At 30.9% G+C, this 20410-nt stretch overlaps 4 protein-coding genes across 5 annotated transcripts; 2 read left to right on the top strand and 2 right to left on the bottom strand.

Moving 5' to 3' along the window:
• The first annotated feature begins 497 nt into the window (after nt 1-497).
• LOC107642235 (tRNA dimethylallyltransferase) lies at nt 498-2226 on the top strand. Its single transcript, XM_016345529.3, has 2 exons — nt 498-1049; nt 1913-2226. The coding sequence occupies exons 1-2, from the start codon at nt 646-648 to the stop codon at nt 2016-2018; spliced, it is 510 nt and encodes a 169-aa protein (XP_016201015.1). The 5' UTR covers nt 498-645; the 3' UTR covers nt 2019-2226.
• Nucleotides 2227-3183: 957 nt separating this feature from the next.
• LOC107642234 (acidic endochitinase-like) lies at nt 3184-4275 on the bottom strand. Its single transcript, XM_016345528.3, has one exon. It carries the CDS (start codon nt 4273-4275, stop codon nt 3184-3186), a length of 1092 nt encoding a protein of 363 aa, XP_016201014.2.
• A 1724-nt stretch (nt 4276-5999) lies between these two features.
• On the bottom strand, nt 6000-10625 carry LOC107644906 (plastidial pyruvate kinase 2). Of its 2 annotated transcripts, none has more exons than XR_015883301.1 (12): nt 10124-10625; nt 9458-9736; nt 9131-9296; nt 8851-8985; nt 8610-8720; nt 8432-8520; nt 8211-8273; nt 7936-8111; nt 7631-7733; nt 7007-7490; nt 6795-6944; nt 6000-6354 (listed from the first exon to the last, which is right to left on the bottom strand). XR_015883301.1 is itself a non-coding variant. In XM_088486597.1 (12 exons), the coding sequence occupies exons 1-12, from the start codon at nt 10358-10360 to the stop codon at nt 6247-6249; spliced, it is 1725 nt and encodes a 574-aa protein (XP_088342723.1). In that variant the 5' UTR covers nt 10361-10625; the 3' UTR covers nt 6000-6246. The 2 variants fall into 2 exon arrangements, 1 of the variants encoding a protein (XP_088342723.1); XM_088486597.1 differs by having other exon boundaries at nt 6795-6903; nt 7342-7490.
• Nucleotides 10626-17682: 7057 nt separating this feature from the next.
• Nucleotides 17683-19189, top strand: MAKR6 (membrane-associated kinase regulator). The gene is made up of 2 exons (XM_016345526.3): nt 17683-18673; nt 18774-19189. The coding sequence occupies exons 1-2, from the start codon at nt 17947-17949 to the stop codon at nt 18785-18787; spliced, it is 741 nt and encodes a 246-aa protein (XP_016201012.1). The 5' UTR covers nt 17683-17946; the 3' UTR covers nt 18788-19189.
• Nucleotides 19190-20410: the final 1221 nt, after the last annotated feature.

The raw sequence follows: 20410 nt of genomic DNA, 5'->3' as shown, positions 1-20410 counted from the left end.
CATTTTTTTTTTTGGGGCAAGTAGCCAAGTACAGATCTTTTTTTAATGTCTTCATATAACAAAAATGATACTAATAAAAATATATTATTTCAATTCCAATAATCTCACAAGTGATATCATTACACAACACATTTTATGAGACATGCATGATGCATATGAACTATGACTATCTCCAATGGACCATCCAAGTTAAATAGAAATTTAAGCACAGAAGTAATAGTAGTTGTTAATTATCATCAATCCAATAACTAGTAGTAGTAGATGTACACTTTAAATTGCTAACTATTAATTATTAGATATACAATTGAAAAGTACTCATGTTCGTGTTGGATAACTAACCAGCTGCTTTGAAAAATGGAGGGTAAAAGTGCTCTCAACTGAATCACGTGACCTGCACGTGGAGCTGAAAACACCAGATAGCAAATTGCCCCAAAACAGGATAACAAATCTTCTGCTCTGTTCAAACTTGCTGCTCATTTCATTTCTCTATTTCAGCTTTCTCCCCCACCTTAAAAGTTCAACACTTTTCTTTTTCTTTTATCACGATTTTCGAATTAATTTTATTTTTTCTGTCCAGTTCTATCCGAATTCATCACACAATACCCAAATCATCACTGGAAAAAAAAAAAAGGAAAAAACACAAAAATGTCAACCATTACATCCTCAACATTCACAAACTACAATGTTCCTCCGTCTTCAATCTCTTCAAGTTCAACTCAATTTCCAATCTTTCACCTAACCCATTTCCCAAAACACCTTCAATGTCCCAACCCACTTTCCATCTCGTCCAGAAAACCCATCGCCACAACCACCCAAATTTTCTGCAAGTCACCAGAAGCAGAAGAGTTGTCACCAAAAGAAGATGATGAGTGGCTTCAGAAGCTTCCAGAGAAGAACAAGCCTCTCTACTCACATAGCTTGCCTTGCATTGAGGCTTGGCTCAAGAGCCTTGGATTCTACCAGAGCAAGGATGATAGAGCTGTTTGGCTGATTCAAAAAGCTGATTGGCATGCTCATCTCTATTTAGATGTCACTGATCTCTACATAAGGTTGGGTTTTTCTTTTTCTATTGTTCTTATTATTATTTAAAAAATGTGAATTTTTGTGCTTTTGGTTATTGCACTCTTGGTGTTTGAGTTTATGCTTGTGTGTGTTGAATGTGCACAAGGTGCTATCCACTTTGTGTGGTTTAGAATTGGTAGATGGAATGTGGAGGCTGGATACTTTAGTTGGAAAGTTGTGAAGGGTTTGACTTAAATTGAGTTTTTTAAAGCAAAAAAATATATTTTTAATGTTTGTTATGTCTGTTGATTGTTGAATTTTCTGTCCAACTTGCTAGAAGCTAGCAAGCCAATGCAGTGTTATGTTCCCCTGCATTGCTGCAATGGCATCTGTGAGATCAAATTAGGATAGGGTAGATACTAGATACTTAAATTGGTCCTTTGATTCCTTTTAGACATATATGTTACATCAAGTTGGTGAAATCAAAGAATGGTTAAGATTTCACAATGAATCTTTAATCACTTTCTGGTGGCAGTTTGTTCTTTACTATTGTATGTTCTGAGACACAAAATAGAGGGGCTGTTTTTTTGTTCTTATTTTATTTTACCATGTTACTTTTGGATTGAAAATGGGGCATCCTACTGATATGTACTTGTGAATTCAATCTAAAAACTATTATTGAACATGCTTAGTACTTGAAGAAAAATATGTACTAAACAAAATACTTATTTTAGAAGTAAATATCCTGAATGAATTGTTGGTTTTCTATTAAGTTGAAGTTGACATACTTGCTAACTATTCATTGAGTAATCTCATTGCAATTTGTAAAGGCTCGTGATGGATTTTCCCTTGCAACAAAGTAAATGTTTTATTGTTAATAGAGATTGAAGAGTTTATTATATCTGTGTAGGTATTTGAAGAGTGGACCTGGGAATCTGGATAAGGATGTGGAGAGGAGGTTTAGTTATGCTCTGAGCAGAGAAGACATTGAGAATGCTGTACTTGGAGGACCATAATACCCCTTTTACCCTCTCTCTATCTGCCAAATATATAATGGCTTGATTTCTTGTTGGAAATAGTTAGTGCATTAATTAATATGTCAAATGTTTAGGTTTCATGTTAGAATCCCTTCTATTGAAAGGGTTCAGAAAAGTGTCTTATAATAGGATGACGTTTTGATAAATATTTGAAATGAGAGAATCTGTATGGTGACTTTTTCTATCACTCTCAGTGTTCGGGGTGTGATTTAGATCAATTTTGTGTCAAAAAATTATTCAATTCAAACATTAATTTTATTTGCGATGTAGTATGGATTGAAAAGCTTTTTAGATAATCTGATCCAATTTTAAGCGGTTTATATTGGATTTGATTAGATTTGCGATTTTGAAAATTAAAAAATACATACAAATTCTAACATCAAATCTTAAATAACTAAAAATAACATAACGAAAAATATCTTGAAAAATCAATAATAATATAATAATAGAAATAAAACTATAAATTAGTTAAAATAAATAAATAAATTTTATTTTAAATATATAAAATATTCACTAAATAATAATAATACATTAATAAAATAAAATATATAATAAGTAAAATTTTAAATACAATAATAAAATAATATTATTATACACATTGTATGTTTTAAATTTAATTGGATTGGTTTTAAAAAATAAATTTAAAATTCGATCTGATCCATGTAGTTTGCCAAAAATAAAATTCAAAATTGAATCTAAATTAATGCGATTTTAAAAATGGCCAATTTTAATAATAATAATAATAATAATAATAATAATAATAATATCAAATTCGAACAAATTAAATTAAAAACCTTTCTCTACCCCATCATAAATATAGAAGAGTGACAATCATCGAAGTCATCATATAGTTACATGAAAAATAAATACTACTTTTTTTAAAAGCTCCCCATAAACCCCAGAAGACACCAACTTTAGAAAGATATCACACATGCATGCAAAGTGACTTATTATTCTCTCATTTTCTTGAAGCTTTTGCAAACGGTGAAAAGTCATATACAGATATTTTGACATGAAGTTGACAACTAAAAATTATTAGATCATTTTATAAATTTAATTAAATTATAATCTAAAAATTTTTAATTATCAATTTCAAGTAAAAATAATAGTAAGTTTTCACCTTTGCAAATATAATGTAGAAGCTTCAAACATCAGCCCTAAGTGAAGCAGATTTAGGCACATAACGACGGTTCAAAATGGAAAACAGGCCTTCATATATTCCATCTCCAATTGCTTTCACTAACTTCAACGCAGATCTCATCATCAAGCTACCCTTAATCTTCTCACTGAAGTTGGTTTGAACATCATAGTATCTGCTCCAAAGCATAACCCCTCCATAGTTTGAACCTTTTCTTATGTACGGAAGAATCTCATCCGCCACAACCTCAGCAGCTACGAACCCACTTCCGGCGGCACGAGGCGCCGCCGGAAGCCCCAAAAGGACAGTGTTATTCGGCAAAACCGACGATGTCCACGTGTCCCAATACTCGAAAAGTTTCTTAGGGTTTCCATTTGAGTATTGGCATGGAGGGTTGTTATAGAATTGAACCCAAATATAATCAAATAATCCAGTTTTGATTGCTTTATCGAGGTAGTGATCTGGGTACGGACATTGCGGCGCCGCAGATAGGTAAATTCTTTTCTCCTTTGTGGAGAATGCATTGATGGCTTTGACTAAGTCATCGTAGAAAAGATTTGACCCTTCTTCGATGTCAAAGTCAATGCCATCTAATGCCACGCTTCCCAGTGGTCCGTGTTGGCCACTGAGGAAGCTTTCAAAAAGATAGAGCGCAACTTCCCTCGCGTCTTGCGGCGAGGAGAGAGAGTAGTGTCCGATGCCGCCGCCGAGGGAGAGGAACACCTTGATGTTTTGGCTCTGGCAGTAGTGGATTTGTGGGGCTAGTTTGGTGCAGGGGCTCCAATCGCCGCAGTGGCCGGCGAAGTTCCATTTCGGAGTTCGGCCACTGCCAAAGACGGTAAGAAATGCGAGGATTACGATTTTGTAGTTGTTTGTGGCGCATGCTTGTTGTAAGGTGCCTTCTTTGCCGTTTTGGCCCCAGTAGATGGCGATACCGGGGCCGGAGCTGCTGCTGGTGGTGGTGGAAGAGAGCATGGAGAGAGCAATGAAGAGGAGGGACAGTGGTGGTGGTTTTGAAGCCATGCATGGAGCTTTAATTTGTTGTGTGTTGAGTTGGATTAAGGTCCAAATATATGTTTCAATTAGAACTAAATGCATGTTAAAAATAAATTTATAAATTTATTAAACTAATAATTTAATAATAAATAAAAAACTTTAAATAAATATATGAGATATAAATAAAAATTATAATAGTGGAAAGAGATAACTTTTTCATTTATTTGTTTATTAATGGTTTCAATTCTACCTCTTTAATTTGGTGAAGGGGTTTGAAATTCATCCAATATATAATTGTTTTCGGACATGAGAAGAAATCGTTAGAATTTGAAGAGTAATTTAGTAAACAATATATATCTTTTACAATCAGTTAGAAATAGGCTCATTTTTTTTGATATGAGAAGCATGTGTGTTGTGCGTTGTCGTGGAGAATGTAGATACTAGATATGGATGTGAGACAGCTTTTTCTCAAAATAAGGGATGAAGAAATCGGATCATCTAATTTCTTTATAAAAAAGTTAAGCCTACTAATCGAACAATTCGATTAGTGCGCAAGAGAAAATTTAAATTTTGGTGAAGGTAATCGGATTTCTGATTTGTGTTTAAAAAATTAAAATAATTTGGGATATACAAATCGGATGGTCCAATTTTCACTCCAAACACTACAATTGCGTAAAGTACCTATACATTCCATAACTACGTCTTACACTATGTCCCCTTTCACATCTAAATTAAAAAGTGTTAGAAATACAATAAAATCAGTAACCAAAATAAAATATATATATTAAAATATAAAATATATATTTATATTACCCAGTCATACAAGTTGCCTCCTATATCACCACTATACATTGATTGATTCCTAGTTCTTAACTAAGTCATCCATAGCTTAATCAACCATGGCAACCAAAGACCAACCTCAAACAATGTCTCTCAGCTTTTTAAACTCCATTTAAAGGTTTGTCGTCGACCAATAGGTTACTGTATACACAATGTAGGATTTAAACTTACGACACTTGCTTAAACAGACCAATGAACTAATCATTAGGTTTGTCGTCGACCAATAGGTTACTGTATATACAAGGTAGGATTTAAACTTACGATACTTGCTTAAACAGACTAATAAACTAATCACTAGGCCAACCAACTTGGTTAGTTTATCAGTGTTCTTATTTGGTCATGTACAATACAAATGTTAAATCCATTTACAAAGCTGCACTTGGAATAGTCCTCCAATTTGATTTTTTTTTAAACTCTTCTTGAACAGCGGCAATATCTTCTTCTTTCATATAATTGAATAATGTAAAACTTCGTAAGAAAAACTAGTTCAAATGGTTAATTTCATGTAATAGTTTAGTTATATTTTGCTTTGTTTTCATTTACTTTACTGTTCTTTAAAAACACTGACATCTTTAACTTTGAGAAATTGGAGTTATCCTTGTTTCTTTTTTTGAGTATGTGCAATATAGATAAAAATGACTTGTATATAGTTTATTTTAGTAAAATAAGGTTATACAAATTTTTTATACTATTTTCATGATTCAATAATAAGTTAAATTCAGTTTGATTTTGTGTATTTCATGAAGGATCAGTCTCAAATAAAAGATAAATAACAGGAAGCAAATTGGTATTTACTCTTTTTTTTTTTTAATTCTCATCATTCAAGCTTGAAAGTTGAAACCTCTAATTATGAATCTAATATAAATATAAACCCTACCCCTTCTTCCGTGTCACTGAATTTGTGGACTTACTAAATGATTCAAAAGTGATTAACTCTTATAAAAATATAAACAAATTAAGATGATGACATATAAAGTACTAATGTATATTCAAAGGCCTTGATGGCCTATGCCTTATTTCAAAATTTTCACCCAAATTTCAAGAACATATACAGAAGTTTGTTCATGATAAACTGAAAAACATAAAATGAATAAACAAATTATAAAAGAAAAAGTAAAGACTGGCATCAATGTGCAAAGTGTTAAATAAGATGATATGGTAGTGTATAGTTCCTAAAGACTGAAACTGAAACTGAAATCAGTTACCACTCTCTATTATTGTGATCTTATGATCTTACACTTTTCGAACTTGGATATTGTGTGTGGTTTGGGACCTCCATATAGGTTGCCTACCACTTTGTACAAGTGCTACTTCTTCTCCTTCTTTCACCATTCCTTGATTCTGCACACATAAATCATCATATAGGCTAAATTAGGAGCAGCAAGACTTAATAATAATCCCTTTAAAAGGATTAAAAATAGAGTTTAATTTTCATGCAATGACAGTGTAAAACTCGTGCAATCACAACTGTTCTCTTGGATGACCATTCACACAGTCAATGTAAAAAAAGATAGTTATTTCTGCTAATGTGGCGTTATGTGATTGGATGCACACGTAAAACGGTTTTACATTGACAGTGCATCAAAATTAAATTCTTAAAAAATATGTCGCTAAATGTAATGAAATCTGCATAAGGTTCATGGTTTATCGCATACATGAAGAGAAGTGCTAGTTTATCATGTTAAGAAGGGATTCATGAAGGTTTCAAAATCATTTCATGCCACTAGTTATCATCTTATATTACATGTTATAGTAAAAGTGCTTTAATTTAAACCCTTTACCTTCAACAAATCCAAGGCTCTTCGGAAGGTCGCTTCAGAATCATCGCAAAATCCCATGTATATAGGGCAGACTCCTTGATACAGTGCCAATCTCTGTTGTACTCGTTTACTGCACAACAAGCAAAATTCAAAATTAGGTAGATAATAAATCTGTTACAGAATAATATCACATATATGCAAAATTATTCTTATTTTGCAAATAAAAATACTACGTGTGCTTAAAAAATCTGTCACTATGTGTTTGTGTATGAATACATGTATTGTTTAATTCATTTTCAACGTGTATTTTGTATTCCAACATGTATTCTATACAAGTGGCTGATTTTTTGTGTACACGTAACATAGTTGCTTTCAAATACGTCAACAAAACTAAGGAAAGAAATCAACTGCCATGACATTTAATACAGCTCAAGACAATTGCTAGAGGACCATGAAATTCGTAACACCTCACAAGGCCATCACATAATCAGTTTCATAAGATACTATGCAGGAAAACTGTTAATTTTTGAACAAAAAAGATCCACAGATGTTATAAAAGAGAACTTACTCATCAGTAAAGGCGAATATGGTCCCAGAAGGTCGATAGTGGCTCAATAGGATGCCCATGAAACCCGTTCTCGTAAAAACGACGGTTGCGGTGCCCAGGGTGTTAGACATCATGGTTGCATGGTATGCAAACATCTCACTCATGTGGTTCTACATGGATCCAAAGAAGGGGCAAAGAAAAAAAAAAAAGAAAAAAGAAAAACATAATACACATATCAATGCCAAGAATCAACTGGGAGGGCAATGAATGCATAAAGTAGTCAAGGATACAAAATATATCAACTTCAAACCTTGAACACTTGACCGATATTAGGCGGCATTTGACCCCCTGGTATAGTAGCCTCTGTACGTAATGCAACTGTGTGCATTACTTTCACAGCTTTTAGCGGATACCTGTGTTATAAGAAAAACAAATATATAAATATAAAGTACATCATTTTCTAAGAATCAGCCTATTCCTCTGCTTCCATATAAAATTGGAACATTACTGGTAAAGCTCACTTTATCTTCAAGGCCTCTTATATGCCGCTACAAAAATTCGGCGGCTCAAGATTAGTACTACTCAAGCATGCAATATTCAAAACTATTTACTTACTTTCCGTGGGCAGTTTCTCCAGACAGCATTATTGCATCAGAACCTTCTCGAACAGCAATTGCTATGTCCGATACTTCCGCTCTGGTTGGTGTTGGGTGAACAATCATGCTTTCCAGCATATTTGTGGCCACAATAACAGCTTTTCCCATGCTACGGCACAAGTTGATTATCTCTTCCTACATTTACAAGCATTATGGAATTTAAGATGAGCTTAACTTGATTTCCAGTAAATGATGCCAATTGCTCACATTATCTTTATGTAACAGTTTGTTTACCTGCAAAAGTGGAACCTCTTCAATAGGAAGCTCAGCACCAAGATCTCCTCTGGCAACCATAGCCTGAAAAGGAAGGAATCAGGTAAATGTAAACACACAGAAGTACTCCACAAAACACATTCAAAAAAAGTGGAGAAGAATATGCATTTACAATATATGCTAAATCAACCACAGAACCTAGCAGCAAGTGTTAAGAGTAATTCAAGGATTAGGTTAAGCACCCCGTCAGACGCAGTGATAATGGAATGCAAGTTTGGTATAGAGTCTGCACTTTCAATTTTTACGATGACATGTATATCAGTTCCAGAGTCTGCAGTATTGAATGGAAACTTTATCATTCTTATGATTCAAATATGCACCAAACAACTCGATATGATATATATCTTATAAATGTTTTACTTTTCAAATAATTCTTCAGTTCATGCACAACTTCAGCACTCTTAACAAAGGAGACAGCATAGAAATCAACTTGGTTATCCACTCCGAATTTGATATCATCCCAATCCTTCTCTGCAGTAAATAAATGAGAAGATTATTTCCATTGAAATCACTATATTCTCAATCATCACCATGTACCCAAATACAAAAAGACACTAATTGGAAAATCATCAAGAATATGATTACTCATCTAAAGTCTCACCAGTGATGGAAGGAAGTGTTGCACTTTTTCCTCTAACATTTAAATGCCTTCTTGACTTGAGCTCTCCTCCGTCAACAACTTCACATTTAACGGAATCTTCTGTCTTAGATTTTACCATCAACGACATCATACCACCTGGGTCATCATTACATATTTAGTCAAAAATTCATCAAAGCCATCGTATAATTAACCTATAAAGGGGTCACGAAAATAAACCACCTCAACATAATATTTACATGCTTTAGGATAAGTAATTTCTGTCAAATAGTAGACCCCATACCATCAACAAGAAGCATGTCCCCAGGTTCCACATCATTGACGAAATCATCATAGTTCACACTAACACACTCTGCAGTTCCAACACCTCTTTGGATAGTAAAAGTGAATTCCTGTCCAGTTGATAGCATGATTGGTTGTGGCAGATCCCCACTCCTCACCTCAGGACCCTGAAAATAAAGAAAAAAGATATTAACATATGACACTGCACATAATTCAATACAGAAAAGGAATGTTAAAAACATAGGCTAACGATAGTAACACTATTTGCACAAAAATTTTAATACATTAATCATAATAAGAAGAAATGCTTTCATGAAGTATAACATACCTTAGTATCAAGCATAATTGCAATTACATTGTCCTTTGCTTGTGCATTATATTCTTTAACCAAGTCAATAACTTTCTGATGTGAAGCATGGTCTCCATGAGACATATTGAGGCGAGCGACATTCATGCCGGCCTCAGCCAGCTTCCAGATCATTTCCTTGGTATTGGTGGAAGGACCAATAGTACAAACTATCTTCGTCTTGCGCCTAAACGTGGGCTTCGACCACATTCCATTCGAAGCATCAAGAAGTTGCGGCACACCACGCAATTGCTCCTCAATCTAATCACCAAAACACACCATGTTAAAGTTTTCAGATAGTTCTAAAGATGCACCAACAAAGATTTAACAATATTGTGCACATCTCTTCTGAGATTTAGTTTACACATGATGTAAACACAGCTGAGAGCCAGCTAGCAAATCTCATAATTTCAAATACACTCAGCATGCAAACTACTCAATGCTCAAATCTCAATTAAAAAAACGAGATTCATTTTTCCACAAACATAACTCTATTGTTAAGGGTCACAACCATTTCCATTTTCCATAATTTTCAACATATGGGGTCCTATTCAAAATCTCAAATTCCAATATTTTCCCATCACTTTTTAGCAACAAAAAGAAACTCTAATAAAAGGGTAGCAAGAGAGAGAGAAGAAAAGAAGGAACCTTTGGATCATCTTCAGCGGAGACAGGGATAACTTCAACAGATGCAGATTTCCTCGCATTGATCCTGCAGCTTCTGAATGCATCTTGGGGGCACTTGTTGATCCCATTTGATGAGAAAACCTTGGAGGAAAAAGTTGGAGGCTTTAAGAGATTACGCGCCCTTTCATTTGCAGATCCTGAAGTGGGGCACAAAAGGGTGCTCTGAATGGATCGTGTTGTTGCCACAATCTGAGCCATTGAGAGAGAGAGAGAGAGAGAGAGAGAGAGAGAGAGAGAGAGAGAGAGAGAATGCGTTGATGTTATGAATAGAAGAAGAAGAAGAAGAGTGAGAAGTTTAAGAAGGTGGTGAGCAGATGTTGGAAAAATCAAAGCCAAATTTGACGGAGAATCTCAGAAGAAAGAGGTAGTTGGAGCTTTGGGTTTTGAGAGAGACCTCGTTCGTATCGAACACAAACGAATGGAAGTGTCAAAGTGTCCCTTCAACGTTGCTGCCGTTGCTTGTATGTTTGCCTAACATGTCTCAGCTTTAAAGCGATGTCGTTTTCGTGCATGCATTTCTTTTTTTTTTTTTAACTAACGTTTCGACGATACTATGGGCCACAATTTGGGCCTATGAGTTTAGTTGAAGTCAGAAAAGTGATAGCCCAATAATGAGATGCTTCTATTTTTATTGAAAGCATCAGGACTCTTCTTTTGGTCAGGAGAGCATCAGGGCTTTATTTCCTTTTAAAGATTCATGGGCCTATAGATGATGCCATTGGGAGGTTTTTCCAGTGGCCCAAATGGTTGTCCAAACAAACAAATTTGTGGCCCAAACTTTTCCATTTGTATGATTTAACAATTCACTATATTGCAAGTACCAAAAAATATATTCACTATTTTTCCTTGACAAAAAAAAAAAAAAAACAATTCACTATATTGACCCAAAAAAATTTCACTATCAATTTGATAATTCTATTTTTAACTTTTTGTGGACAGAATAAAATTATGTTACACTATCATTGTATATATATATATATGATGACAATATCTAACAATCAAAGTTGTAAAATATTCTTTATGATATCTACCAAAAAAATCTCTATAAAAAACTGTATTCAGTAAGAAGCTTCCAATTGGCAAATATTTTAGTAGATTTTGGTGATTTAAAGCTTGCATATATTTCATGGGATATATAATTTTTTATGTGTGCAGTGGGACATATTTTTAAGTGTCGGCTGAGCAAAATAATTTTTTTATATATTTTTTTTATTTTTTATTTTTGATATAACAGCATGATCGAACTAATTAACAATGTTCAAACTACTGTCAAAGCATTCATCATCAATATAATTAAGCACATAATAATGGGTAATGTTAAATAGACAAAAAAAAATCAGAACTTGTCTTATTTAGCATTAATTAATGGTCGCAACAATTAATGAATGCTAAATAAGGTAAGTTATGACTGTTTTTTGCTGATTTTCTTTGGTTACCAAACATTTCCGTAAATAATATACTCACAATTATTCTTTGAGAATAGTACATGGTATATATATGCCTTTCATGTTTTTCATAGTTGTATAACTTTTTGGCTCATACATATAGAGGAATTGAAGATGTTATATACATATGCATTTGATGATGAAGATATATGTATAAATAATTTGCATAATTATTATGATGAAAAGATCACGTCATATTGATATATAACTTTCAAATGGTGATTGGTGTTGTTCTTTCTATTTAGTCCTGAAATGCTAGTTGCCTAGTTCTTCCTACTACACCAATAAGCAGGGGTTGTTTTCTTGATTTGTTCCACCATGGATATATATGGGATGAGATTCTTTTCCATGAACTTTTCTTCTTCTATCACTAAAAAAGTATTCTTAGCTTTTATGGTATGTGATATACTACTAGTAGTATGCTTACTAGTTAGTTTGGCAGTGTTTTTGTCTCAACACTTTTAACATTTATTTTAAGTGATATTGTAAAATTTGATTTTTTATTATACACATGTTAAATGAGACTAAAAAAATATAATTTAAATTTATTGAGTGATTCATTCATCATGTTTAACTTTTGAATTACGTCCAAACGTTTAGGCTGCGTTTGTTTCCGAGAACAGGACAGGACAAGACACTGAGAACAGGATAGAACAAGACACTGATGAAGAGACACAAAATTTTGTGTTCTTATATTCTATTTGGTGATAAATTAGAACAAATTATGAAAATTCAATTTATTCTCATTTTTTTTCATTCAAAAAATTTGAGATGAAAAATATAATAATAAAAAATATAATTATGAAAAATTAACAAAAATAATGAAAGAAAAAATAAAAAATAAGTTGTGTCTCTCGATAGTGTCTCCATGTCATTCTTGTCAGGATGGACACAAAATACACTAATTCAGTGTCTCTGAATACATTGTCTTTGTCCATGTCTTCTCCGCCAAACACAATTTTGTGTCTCTGTGTTCCTGTCTCAGTGTCCTGTCTCTGTAAACAAACGCAGCCCTAGTTATATATGTAGTCATTTATTGGTCAACAATAAGTATTTAAATAGAATGATTAATCATTAGTCTGTCACATTAAATATTAATATTACAAGTGTAAGTAGTGTATAAAGTTAATCTCACATGAAAAAAAATATGAAAGAGTAAGTAATTTATAAAATGAGAAACTTATTAATTTATTATATTAAAATTTCGAGTTAGATATAGTGTTTTTTTCATTTGGTCTTTTTTCAAAAGTTTTGATGGCTCATATGTGCTGTGTGAGTTAGAAAAAATATGAAAAATTAATATTATATAATAAAAATTATACTTGATTCTTTTTCAAACGTTTTGGTGGCTCATATGTGGTGGATGAGTTAGAAAAAATGTGAGAAATTAATATTATATAGTAAAAATTATACTTAAAAATATTGAGAAAATAAATTGAGAGAATCAATATGCTTTTTCTTAAAGTTGTTGTACAGGCTAGCTAGGAACCATGTTGCCAATAATGTTGTTGCATATATAGTTGCCAGAATGCTTGGTTTTTACATTTCTAGTATCTAGATACTATGAAATAATTAACAATAATAGTCTAGCTATTCCTATCTATTGCATCAACTCTAATAATGTCTTGTGTCAATTGAGTTTCCTTGAATGAGTTTCAAATTTCATATGTATATGTAAAACTACCAAACGACATTTCATTCACCAAAAATATAAAAGATTTAAAATTCATGAGACTAATTCTTAATTATATCCACTGATAGAGTGATATAACAAAGAAATTACAAAAAATATATATATACATTAGTTGTTGCTAGTTTAGCTTTGTGGATGACATAAAATTAAAGAAGTATTTGACAACCACCATATATAGGGTAATACTACTCAATTTATAAAACAAACAAAATTTTTGTTTCACAAATATTTTTCTTTCGAAAATTTTTATGATGTCTAACTTATTGGTATCTAAATTGTCTAAAAATTAAGAGAGACTATAGTAAATTTTAACTTTTATTTTTATATCAAATAGTTAAAAAATCACGCACTATAAAAAATACCTTTTTTTTATTAAAATATCGTATAGATAAGAGTTAAGAGTAACAGTTTATTAATAGCTCATAAAAATATCTAAAAATGCGTTTGGTTTGGTTTGTTTATACTTTTTATTTTTAATATTTTATGAATAAAAATAATAATTTTTTTTTTACAAAATTATAAAAACAAAAAATAATAGAACAATAAAAACATAAATTAACCGTACCTTAATATTTTATCAAAAATATATATTCTAACATTTATTATTTGTTACCCAACTTCGATAGAAATGAAAATCCAACATATACTACACGCCAAATGTAGACAAAATTACAAGATAAATATAGTTCAGGAGTTCTATGGTCTGAAATCTGAAATATGAAAAACCTGAAAAGTGAACAATTAATTGAAGACATATATGTAACAACAATTTAAACTGCACAGAATATTATAGGACTCTGACATATATTATAATCCTCACTTTCATGACCCTGCAATGAAAACTTTTTTGTACAATACAAACAGCTCTATGATGAGCTAGCTGGCATTCATTCTCTACTCTCAGTGACAAGTTTATCTAATTATCTAAAACTGTATATGATGGATTTTATTCATGAAAATTTCTTCAAAATATTTGTTACAATTTTTTTAAAATTGTTAGTTCATAAATTAAAATAAATCTGTGAATCTTCCAATATATTTAAAATTTGGAAACTTCTCACTATTAAAACTTTGATTTAGTTTTGATACATTGACATTGTAAAAAGATTTACATAATCATAAAATCAAATTTATATATTTAGATAACTTTTTAAATGAAATTTTATAATTAATTACTTTAAACGACGCTTTTTAATTTGTATATGAAAGTCTAGCTGGTATTGTACTCGGTTATGGGAAGGAGGGGGGCTTCACATTGGTGTGGTGTCAAGGTGGAATGGAAATCGGACCGTGCGATTTTATAACCTATTTCATAAAAAAATTACACACTACTAAAAACACGGAGGGTCCGATTACCACCTTCCGAAAATTCAAAATTTCACCAGTTCCAAATCGGACTCTCCGATTTGTGGAGCCAAATTTGAAATTCAATGAACTCGCACGGTCCGAGTTTTAGGATCTGACACTAACAAAAAATCTACCCCACAGATTGATTTGGTACCCCATGACTTCATATCTGGAGAAGACACGCACACGCCTTCCATATAAAAAAAATTGAGCCTTTAAACGATATATAATATACAATTAATTATTTAAATAAAATATGTCAGTACATAAAAATTAAATTCTTAAATTTTTTTTTTTGGATAAAATTTATTTATCATTATTAGCTGTTGGTAATTTTTTTTTATTTTTTATTTTTTGCCATAGTTAAGGTTGAATTGTACTTACATGAATGGTGTAAGGTTGCTATCAGAATTAGACCACATTAATGAGTGTTGGATTTAGCAGCCAATACTTATTGTCTTAAATGGGACATAGAAGAGGGGACCAATTGGTTTCAAGTCACTCTGCTATCCTGGCTTGAAGGCTTTTGTCCTCAAAACCTTTGTTCATGTCTACTTCTTTATCCGACATCCCTAGGGACCCTTGTCTCCTTTCTTTTTAAATTAATAAAATAATAAAAATTCTTGAGTTGTTTTTCAAAACTAAATAGTTCATCTTCAGCCTGAAAATGACATATATAGTTTACTTAATTTTCTTCACTAACATTTTAAACTATAGATTGCTAAGAGATTTCTATATGCATCACCACAAAAGGCTTGTGGTGGATGGAAAAGCCTGAGATTATTTCCTTCCCATGAAAACCTCTTGATATTTTTTTTTCCTCTTTTTCTCTAATATTTCATATTTATGTTGACCTTAATTCTAGAGTAATTGTAATTATTAAGTAATTTATCCATTTCTGTCTGTTTCTATGAAAAAAACAATGAAAATTCAGATGCAGTTAATTTCATGTAAAGTTGATAGTTGAAAGTTGTTAGATAACAATTTAGTCAAAACCTGTCAAACTATTTAACTCTCAAATTAATTTCACATCAAGTTAACTGTACCTAAATTTTTAGAGAAGATATTCATTGTATTTATGACTTATGATATTTGGTCTTTGAGCATTTTGTAATTGGTTTCCAATTCATACTTGTATAGTTGTATGTTTGTATTTGGGTAAATAAATATAAATTTACATATTAATTTGATTAAAAAATACTAATAACTTAGAGATAGTTACCCACTAGATGCATAACTACTAATTCAATATGTGAGTACTTAATTACTAAAAAGTATGTAAATATTCATACAATTGCTTGAATAGTTTGTATTTTTAATTTTACAAATAAGCCTCTAATTTTTTTAATTTAAAGACATATAAATTTTTGACTAATTGAAAATATAAAATTATTCTTGATCTTTTAAAAATACGAAATATTTAAGTTCTTTCGTTTAAAATATATAAAAACAAATTAGTTTATGAAGAGACTTATATGTATTATATTTTAAAAAATAAAAAATATTTTATATTTTTAGTTAATCAATTTATTTATCTTCGAAATAAAAAATCAAGGACATATTTATTGTTTTTTTTAAAGACATTCAATGTAGAAGATAATTTCTAGATATGTTTAAGTATGTTGTGTCTTGTATAAGACTCTATTAGGAAAAATAATAATTTAAAATATAAATAAAAAATGCATGACTCTACATACCTATGGAATACCAACACCACTTTTTATGTTTCTTGAAACAATAATATTGTCTAGAGTATCTCATGCATATAATAATGATCCAATAAAATATACAAATCAAAATCATTTGGGTTACATGCAAATAATAATAGTAATAATAAATGTGGTATAATGGGATATTTAATTTTATCCTTTGTGTTCAACTTGTGGTGCAGCAGTTAGAATGTGATCATCAAAGTGATGAAATCACCCTTCCTATTAAATGGTCATATCAATCCAAATCCAAATATTAAACAAAACCCAACACAACAAGAAGACAACAACCAAACATAGAATCATAAGAAAAAAAAAATTAACTCAAACTAAAATTTAGAAAAATAAATAATCCACCACATAGAGATATTGTTTTGGAAACAATGGTTTATATATAACAACAAAGTTTTTGAGGATTTGAACTAATTATTTTGTTGACTATTCAGCTCATGAGATTACAAAGATTCCCCTTGCTTACTTTTGATCTAGCTAGTGAACAAAGGCTTATTAAAAGCAACATTCCAAATTAAAGCAGAGGACTAATTTTGTTTAATTTTTTTTCTTTTAGATTCTTAATGTACCTACCTAAACATGAATTGCATGCATGAACCTCCTCTTGCCTTTTTTCACTAGTTAATAATAAGGGTAAAGTATATTTTTTGTCCCTGAAATTTGACAAAAATTTTAAAAATACCTTTAAGTTTTATTTTGTTTCAATTTTGTCTCAAAAATTTTTGATTTGCATCAAATATACCCATAACGGCTAATTTTTAAAAAAATTTAAGATCAATTCAACAACAATTTTATAAGAACAACCTTCAACATAAGCAAATTAAATATAATTTTCATGCATTGTTATTAGATTGGTCTTAAATTTTTTGAAAATTTAGCCGTTTAGGGTATGTTTGATGCAAATTGAAAATTTCTCGGACAAAATTGAAACAAAATAAAACTTAGGGGTATTTTTAAAATTTTTGCCAAACTTCAAGCACAAAAAGTATACTTTACCCTAATAATAATTATAAAAATTTAATTTTCATATATTATTAATAAAAAAAATTACGTAAAAAACCTAATTATATTACCATATCAATAAAAGTAACAAAATTTTAAGTTCGAACTTAAAAATCATCTAAAATTTTTTATTCTCAGTGCATCAAAATTATACTCTAGTTATAGTTATAATGTGATATCATAAACTATTTCAAGTTCTAGAACCCAACCAACTCCTCCTTTTAGTAAAAAAATAAAAAAAATTTAAAGCAGCAAATGATTAAAAAGAAAAAGGTGAGGTTAACTAGTGATGCAACAAGACATTATGGACCTATAGTGAGGGCTCACATTTTTCTGTTTCTTTTCTTCTTTTTCTGAATTCCAATTATTAAATTTCATTGTCTCTTGCCAGACAGCCACATACCCAATTGTTGGAGAGAGATTACATAACATAACATATCATATCTCAAAGCTATATATATACATATAAGTTTATAACATATATATATATGTTCACATCTTCAAACATATGCTACATAAGAGAATTAAGCTTGAGATTTTTCAATTAATTTGAGTTATTAGAATTTAGAAGAAGCTATGGAAAGTTCACATTCACATTCTTCACAACCTCTTTCTATTGAAAGCTTCTCTTATAGTTGGTTAGTGAACCTTAAACCTTCACTAGAGAGCTTAGATAGTTCATTGAGAACTTCTCTTGATGCTTATTATTCTGATGAAGCTTCTTCATTCATTGAGATGGATCCAAGAATGCCACCTTCAAAGAGATTCTTCCCAAAGAACAGCAACAGCAACTGCTCTCAAGATTTCAAGTTTGATTTCCCAACTTCTTCACAATCACAAAGTGATGCAGATCAATTGTTTTCCAATGGCTACCTCATGCCTCTCTTTGTTCAATCATTGAAGATGGAAGAATATGATGATCATGGGGTCCTAGATTCCAATCTTCCAAGCCTAAATTCCTCTTCGAATGCGTCGAATGGCACGGCTGCGCCTTCTTCTTCGGCTCATTCGAGATGTCCTTCATTGAAAAGGTGCAGAACATTATCAAGGAGGATAATTCAAAAGTATCTGAATTTCTTAAGGCCCTTGTGTAGAAAACTGAGGGGTCAGAATCACAGCAAGACTAGTTCGAATTCGAGCACTGAGAAAGTTGTTAAGAGGAGTCAATCAGTGAAGAATAGGGGATACTATTCTGAAGCATCTCCTAGAATCAGTGTTGCTTATTCTGCAGATGATTGGAGAAAGTCTTGTGATTCTGAGAGCTCAATTTATGAAGCAGTTCTTCATTGCAAGAGATCAATTGGTATGTTAATTCATCAATTCAGAACAAGCTTTTTGTTTTCCCTTGAATTTGATAGCATTATGTTCATTTCTAACTTTGAAACTTGTTTTTTTTATTGCAGAAAGAAGAAGCTAATGATGCTGCAAGTTGGAAGAATTTGAAGATAGAAAATCAAATAGGAAAAGGAAAAAGAATTTAGGTGAAGAAATTATTCAAGGCCAGAATTCAGCAGCCACTCATTTTCTCTGTTTCTATCTTCCTCTGCTTGGAGAAGGATAATGGAATTTCATAAAAAAAATAAATATGTGGTTGGTGAGGCATAATTTTCAAGAAAAAAAGAAAAGAAAAGAGAAAGAGTACAATTTTGTTTGTTTATCTTGTTAATATGGGGGAGAAAATTAAAACACTTTTTACTTCAGTTGAGAAATTTTCTTCAACTGATGTTGGAATTAGAAAATTGTGTGCTAAATGCCAAAATGAATCAGTATGTATATATATTATAATGCTGATAATTTCATTAATATTATCCTTTGCCTATAGCTACTTTGTTCTTCTTCTTTTTTTTCCCTTCTTAAAAGTGTTGATTGATTGATTCAAGTGATTGAAGACAGTTTTGATGAGCAAGTTTGAAATTTTAGAAAGCTTTTTGCAAATTTTAAGGTAATGATGAATGAACAACACTAAAGGAGACATATATAGAATGATAACAAATTAAATATGCAGAACACTAGCTAGATTATTGTCTCTGGATTTATGTAACATAAACCATAATTAAGTACTCTAATGATGTACAAATGAGTGAGAATTTAGTGCATTGTTAACTTCCAATTGTTATTTAGAAGAGTGTTAGTTAGTTTATACAGGACTAGTTAAATTAAGGGTAAAGTATATTTTTTGTTTCTGAAGTTTGACAAACGTTTCAAAAATACCCCTAAGTTTTATTTTGTTTCAATTTTGTCCCAAAAATTTTCGATTTTTATCAAATATACTTTCGACAGCTAAATTTTCAAAAAATTTAAGATCAATTTAACAATAATGCATGAAAATTATGCTTGATTTGCTTGTGTTGAGTGTTGTTCTTATGAAATTGTTGTTGAATTTGTCTTAAATTTTTTAAAAAATTAGGCGTCAGGGGTATATTTGATGCAAATCGAAAACTTTTGAGACAAAATTGAAACAAAATAAAATTTAGGAGTAATTTTAAAATTTTTATTCAATTTCAGGGATAAAAAATATACTCTACCCTTAAATTAAAATGCAACATAAACATAGATAATCAGTTATCAAATTAATTATTATATATTTATAAATATATATTATTTAATATATATTAATACGAATAATTAATTTAATAGCTTAATTTTTTATTTACATAAAACATTGTCGTATATATATGTTTTTGTTTGTGATAATAATTACAAAGTTTAGTATTTGTGACACTATGTTACCCTTTATTGAACAAATTGGGCATTGTAACTAGCCAAGTCACATGCCAAAAGTTGAACCATTTTTTCACTGACAAGTATGAAGGATATTATTAAATGAATGAAAAAGTATATGTAGTTCTGTGACTTCTGTCTATCATTGTATCATATGTTGCTATACTATGATTTGACATGCCGAGAATGTTTTTGTTCCATGATAATTAAATTCATTTTAATGCTAACATTAATAATTAGAAATATCTGTTGAATATTTCAATTAATAACTTGATTGTCATTATCATTTATTTAATAAACCTTAGCTTCTAATTTGAAG

This window comes from Arachis ipaensis, chromosome B5 (genome assembly GCF_059453495.1).
Source record: "Arachis ipaensis isolate K30076 ecotype BB chromosome B5, ASM5945349v1, whole genome shotgun sequence".
Lineage (NCBI taxonomy): Eukaryota > Viridiplantae > Streptophyta > Magnoliopsida > Fabales > Fabaceae > Arachis > Arachis ipaensis.
This window is presented reverse-complemented; position numbering and strand designations above follow the sequence as displayed.